Source organism: Hyperoodon ampullatus, assembly GCF_949752795.1.
Source record: "Hyperoodon ampullatus genome assembly, chromosome: 18".
In the NCBI taxonomy this organism is placed as follows: domain Eukaryota; kingdom Metazoa; phylum Chordata; class Mammalia; order Artiodactyla; family Ziphiidae; genus Hyperoodon; species Hyperoodon ampullatus.
This window is the reverse complement of record NC_136931.1, coordinates 8,100,042-8,106,041: the sequence shown is the minus strand read 5'-3', so window position 1 is coordinate 8,106,041 and position 6,000 is coordinate 8,100,042. Positions and strand designations below refer to the sequence as shown.

Genomic DNA, 6,000 nt, shown 5'->3' with positions numbered 1-6,000 from the left:
AGCTCAGGGCCATGAGTCCTCTCCATCTTCCCAGTCCAGTGCATCCAGCTGCCTTCAGAGGAGGGAAGAGGACCAGAAAGGGAGAGAGAACTGTAACAATGACCCTCCCTCCCCTCAGCTGGCCTTCCCCTCCCCCAGCTGTGCCTAACTCTCACTGCTTACCTTTCTCTGCAGAAGGGTCAAGAGGGGCTGGTGACTAACAGAGGGTACTAGCAGGAGACGGGGGAGCAGAAGTCCTTGAGGACACCTGGCGGGGGATTGTGATGGAAATGGAAAAATCCTGCCACTCTGGGAACCTAACTTTCTCTGGTGCTTGACCCTCGTACAGAACATGGTCTTGTCACTTCTCTGCTTGAACTCTGATGTTTACCTTCTCCTCTCCAACCAAAACCAAAACCCACAACCAAAACCCCTCCTTCGCCACAGCTGATCCAGGGACTTTGGGCTGATGGTCTGAATACAAATGCTGGAGCCCCCCTGCAGCCCACACGCCCTGGGACAGGAGGCCTCGTCCCTGGTTACTGCTCTATTACTGGACCATTCAGGCGGGAGGCCCCTTTATCTCCTTAAAGGGAGCAGAGTGAAGAGAAAACTCTCCCATGATTTCTCCCAAGAGCAAGTATTCAATTGTCATAGAACTCTTTTACACGCAGGAAATCTGGGGCAGAGCTAGTCCTTTGATTCACAGAAATCCCGTTTTCATCTCTCTGAATTTCATTTCTACATGGTTCATTGCTAGAATGCACCAAACGGCATGAACCTTGTATGGGATTTGGTCCAGGGCAGTATGAAAATAATATCTGTGTGAACAACAGATATCATAATATATAAACAAAAATAAATAAATTAAATAAGTCGGGTTAAAGAAAAAAAAAATTTTTCTAGTAGTTGTGTGTTTGCAAAACTAGCTTTACATATAATACACATAAATTATCAGAATTTCCACTTACATTGTTTTAAAAATATATATTTAACAAAATGCTCCTAAATGTACAATATCCGGGTTTGTAAATCACTCAACTGGGTTTTAAGACCAAGCCCTAAAAGTCACGCAGATTTGCATCAGAGAGGAGACCGAGGCTGGATCTACACAATCGTTCTGCTCATGGGTCTAGAAATTCCCTAAGATTGGTCGTCCCCTGTCACTGGATCTGTACTGAACCAGACAGAGCCATGGCAGCCAAGTTTCCAAATCAGAGGCACTGTGTAGACACAGCCTGAGTCAGAAGGATGGGGAAACGGGTCTTCCCCTTCCTGGACCAGGATGGTGCATTTCAGCAAGTGGGGAGAGGACAAGGGCACCTGGCAGAGGACTGGGAAGATACAGCCCTCGACAGCTCTCCAGCCAGTTGGGGTGGGGACACGGGGGAGGCCAAGTATGCTGCGTTTCCCATCGTCACACAAAACCAAACCAATGAGGAGCAACCAAAGGACACGAGGAAATGGACATGACCCTAGGTATAGAGAGACACCTTGACAGACTCCTTGGCCGGGAATACACTGTGCTCTGATTTCTGAAACACAGGGCAGAGCTGGAAGTCAGCTGCCCTTGAGCACTGGGCCCTCAGACTTCATAAATTTTGTCCTGCAGGTAGCTGAACAGGGAATCCAGGCCTTTGGAGGAACCCCAGAGCTGTTTGAGCATGAGGCATTCTTTCTCGTTCACATCTTCAAGCACCGACTTCAGGAAGCTCCGGACGAGGCATTTCGACTCCTCCAGCACCTGGAGGGAAACACACAAGCCTCATTAGCCTGGCGCCAGGGACTCTGTTCCAGAAGGGTGTACCTAGCCTCCTAACGTCCAAAGCCACAGGAGGTTGCCTCTTCCGGTCCAGGGCTTCCCAGGCCTCTGCCCTTGGCAACCACCAGGAATGGATTGCAGGCATGCTGAGATGTCGAGCCCCTAGACCTTGGGATGGCTGAGTGGGACCCGCATTAACCTCAACTGCAGGAGTGACACTGACATATACTCTGAGTCACTTTCTGTGGATGTCATGAAAAAGTTTGGGAAATACTGCTTTCACCTCCCCATGCTACCTAACTCAAGAATGGCTGGGATCACAGAGTAAGATAATGAAATGAACTCATGGTTGTCAAAGTATCCATGGGACCCACCCTGACAGCAATGCCCCTTGTTCAGGCTTAGTAGTTAAGAGTAGTAGTAATAAAAGTAGTAATAAAAGTAGCAATCATTGTAATAGTAATAACAATGGCAGTAATTGTAGTAATGAGCAATAATAGTGATGACAAGAGTAATGCTAGAGTATTATAGCGATAACAGTAATGTTAGTGGTAGTAATCATGGTAACAACACCATAGTATTATAGCAACAGTAACAGTAATGCCAGTGGTGGTAATAATACGATAGTATTATAGTAGTGATAATGGCTGATATTAGTAATATAGTAGCAATCACGGTAACAATAGTAATAATAATCATAATCATGAGTGGTAGCAAGCATGGTGATAATAACAACAACGCCACTACAAGCGCTGTTAGCCGACCGGCTCTACGATAGGCACTTCTCCTGCATTCTTTTATTTCTTCCTCAAGTTAACTGCACAGCTAGGTAGTCATCTCCGCATTACAGATGAAAGATGTGAGCTCAGGAAGTGAAGGTGCCCCGAGCCGCCTGATGGACGTGCCCTGCCAACGCCTGGCTGATTCTGCAGGCTCCACGCTGCCTCAGTCTGGCAGAGGCATAGCCGGAAGCCGGGCGTCCGAGCATCCTTCCGCTGGCCTCCGCCATCCTCTGTGGACCTGGAGGCTTCGGTCCTCAGTCTCATAAAGCGCTTTCCAACAGAAAAAAGCAAGACAAGAGCTCCCTTGCTCAAGCAGGCTGGAAAGGGGCAGTGATCTTATCCCTCAGCTTGGGCTGGAGGCAAATGGGTGGTGAGAAAGGGCTGGCAGACCAAGGGTGCCTCTCTCCTTCCAAGAATTTCTCCCAAGAACACTATCTCCTGGGGCCGTGGGGTAGATTCCCATCTCAGGTGAATCACCCCAAAGCTCCTGAATTCACACCTGTGGGTAGGAGAGGTTTCCTTGCAGTATTTCCTCAAAAGCCGGTTTCATCTGAGCACCTCCACTGCCCAGAGACCAAACTCCTCAGTGGAGCCTTGGGGCCTTTCTCCTCCCTGCCTTTTCAGTCTTATCATCCCTCAACTAGCCCCTGCACCTGCTCACACCACCAGGAGCCGCTGCCTAGACTCCACGCAGGGTTTTGGACTTGTGTGGCCTCACTCACACCGTTTGCTCCGCTGAGAACTTCCACCCACCTCTCTGTGCAGCTGCCCCATGTCACCAATCATCCCCGTGTGCCCAGGCTCACGGGGTTTCCTGGGACTCGAGATTTTTGGTGCTAAAACCAGGAGAGTCTCAGGCAAAGTGGGACGAGTTGGTCACCAGAATCATCAGGAAGATTAAAAGAGAATTCACATAAAGGGATGAGCAAAGTGCTTGGCCCAACAAGGCTGCACCATCCCCCCCCGCCACTGTCACTGGGACCAGCAGGCTTCCGGGGGGCAGAGCTGACACACAGTATGTGCCCAGTAAAGGCGGATGAGGCATATCAGGAGGGGAGTGGCAGCCGGGTGCAGGCTCGGGGTAGACAGGGAGAAGGAAGGGGGTGGTCACGGGTCAGCCCCACAATCCAGCCCAGCATCCCTGTGATGCTGAAGCACAGAAAGCGTCCGGGCCTGCTGCTCCCAAAGCACCTTCCTCATTTCCCACTCGGCCCTTTCTCCACCTTCAACGGGATATTTCCATACAGCGCTCAGAGCGACTTGGATGAGATAAAATCGACGCAATTAAAACCCGGCGTCTCCGCGGAGGTGTTATTTGTTTTTCAAGGTGTCTTCAGAGTCGAGCTGTTTACATGTGCCGAGCACTGGACAGGCAGGAGAAATGAGGTACCAGGACAGCGGAAACTGCTTTTTCTCGTCTCTCAACTGGCTTCACACCCTCTGTCCTTATTCGCCGTTGCTTCTCATTTCTTTGAAAACCATAGATGATTTGTATTTTCGTGCACGTTTAGGACTTTCTTTAAAGGCAACCCTTCTACCCCAGGGTATAAATCTCTTCTGTGAGGTTTTCACACTGGAGCTGATGGGGAATATCTAACAGTGCTGACCACCTCCCTCTGGATTTAAGCTCTCGGCACCGAGGTGCCGCGTCTGTTAAATCACGTACTTCTTTCACGTACTCCCTGCGTGACCTTTGGCAAGTGAGTCACTCCCTTCCGGCCTCGTTGCCCTCACCTGTAAAATGGGTCTACTGCAAGCACAGGACACAGAGACTCGGGAACTCACCACCGCGCTGCAGGAGGCCATCTCCTTGACCCGCAGCATGACCTCCTGGCTGAATGTGGTTGGCCAGAAGACCTGTGACACCAGGCCTCTGCTGCACGCCTCCTGGGCGGTGAGCTTCCGCCCGCAGAAGAGCATCTCGTTGGCCTGAGAAAGCAAAGGCAGGAGAAGGCTGAGAGCCGGCACGCCTCCAAGCCTGCTCGCGAGCCTGCCTGCCGTGCGTGACTGTCCCGGCTCCCAGAGGCAGCATCCTTAACTGGGGGCCAAAGATGCTTTGGGGGCTGCTTGCACACGCCTGTGTCTACATGCGTCTTTCTGCACAGAGGGCCCCCAGCTTTCACTGAATTCCCCTAAGAAGCCATGTCCCTGCAGGGGCTCTGCCTGCAATACCCACTGCCGCCCCGCCCCCGTCTGGTGGCAGGGCTGCAGGAGGAGACGTGTGTCGGGCTGGGAACAGTTCACAGCTGATACCCCGTCCTCGGTGACTGATTTGGGGATGAGCAGGTGAGCCACCCGAGATGTTAAAGCTGTCTGTGAGGTCTCCAAGCTGGAGAGGGTGGGGAAGACTCTTCCTCCCTCTCTGGTGGCTTAAGTCACTGAGCCCAGGGCCACCTGCTGCTGTGGAGAGGGACGGGCTACCAAGACACTGGATGGAGAACAAGAGCCCTGCCGGAGCTGGGATTCCTGGGCGTGACACCCCCAAAGGAGGCTCTACTGCTGGACCTGCCAGTTACGGCAACCGTTAAATTCCTTTCTTCCCCTCTTTAAGCCAGTTCAAGTGTTTCCATCACCGGCAGCCAGAAAGGTGCCGAGTAAGACCATAATCTCAATGCAGAGAGGCGCACCCCTCCCAGTGACCCGGGGCTGTGCACAGGCAGTGCCCAGGTACAAAGGGCAGAAACACCTCCTGCGTCCTGCCGTGTCCTCTGCGCCCCGCCCCCCAGAGAACGTCCCCTGACTTTGAAGCGTGCAGCTGTTGTACACAGTCTGGGAAGAGCAACGTGGGAAAGGTCCCGGGCAAAGACAGAGCCCAGCGCAGTCACCCACTGACACCAACAGATGACTCTCCCGCTGGTAATCAGGGCAAGACGGTCATGGGCCCCACCTCCTTCACACAGCAGACAACCCAATCCCTTCCCTGCCTGCCGTCCACCTGCCTCCCCTGGCCCTCCCTCCCCGGCCCTGCAGGCTTAGCCGCTCTCAGATGGATGTTGAAATGTCAAGCTCTCCCAGCCTGCAGATCTGTGCACGTGCTTCCCCTTTGTTCTGGTTCTCACTGGAGGGCCATGATGACCCAAGGGACAATCTTTCACGCCCGAGAGCAAAATTTGTCAGGTCGGTAATAAGCCTGTGGATGCATCCGGTTGGACGTCTGAAGACAAATACACGTCACTGAACGTATTCAGAAACACCGTCTCAGGAAGGAGAAACGCGAGGAAGGAACCCCGTAGAAGGAGCCAACCAGGATGCAGTCGGGAAGAACACGTCTCAATCAGCAACACTCTTGGAGTTTCAGAAATGATTGAAATAAAAGAAAGCGATCAGGCTGTACGAGGTTAACATTTTTGTGACCGCGAAGGAACCGGGCAGAGCACAGGGGCCGAGATCTAAAGGGAAAGTGCCTGCTTCCGGGGCTGCCTGGCTACCCCATCGTCCTACCCGCTGCTGAGATGGTAAGCCGTGGAAAGCAGCCCC

The 6,000-nt window shown here is 52.4% G+C and overlaps 1 protein-coding gene across 1 annotated transcript in view; it reads right to left on the bottom strand.

The window, feature by feature from the left end:
• Nucleotides 1-1,564: 1,564 nt before the first annotated feature.
• The window catches only part of CDYL2 (chromodomain Y like 2), a gene marked incomplete at both ends in the record, with an annotated part of 62,309 nt that continues 57,873 nt past the window's right edge, over nt 1,565-6,000 (bottom strand). Inside the window, 2 exon segments of the mRNA XM_079724023.1 lie at nt 1,565-1,723; nt 4,309-4,452. Coding sequence (XP_079580149.1) covers nt 1,565-1,723; nt 4,309-4,452 — 303 coding nt within the window.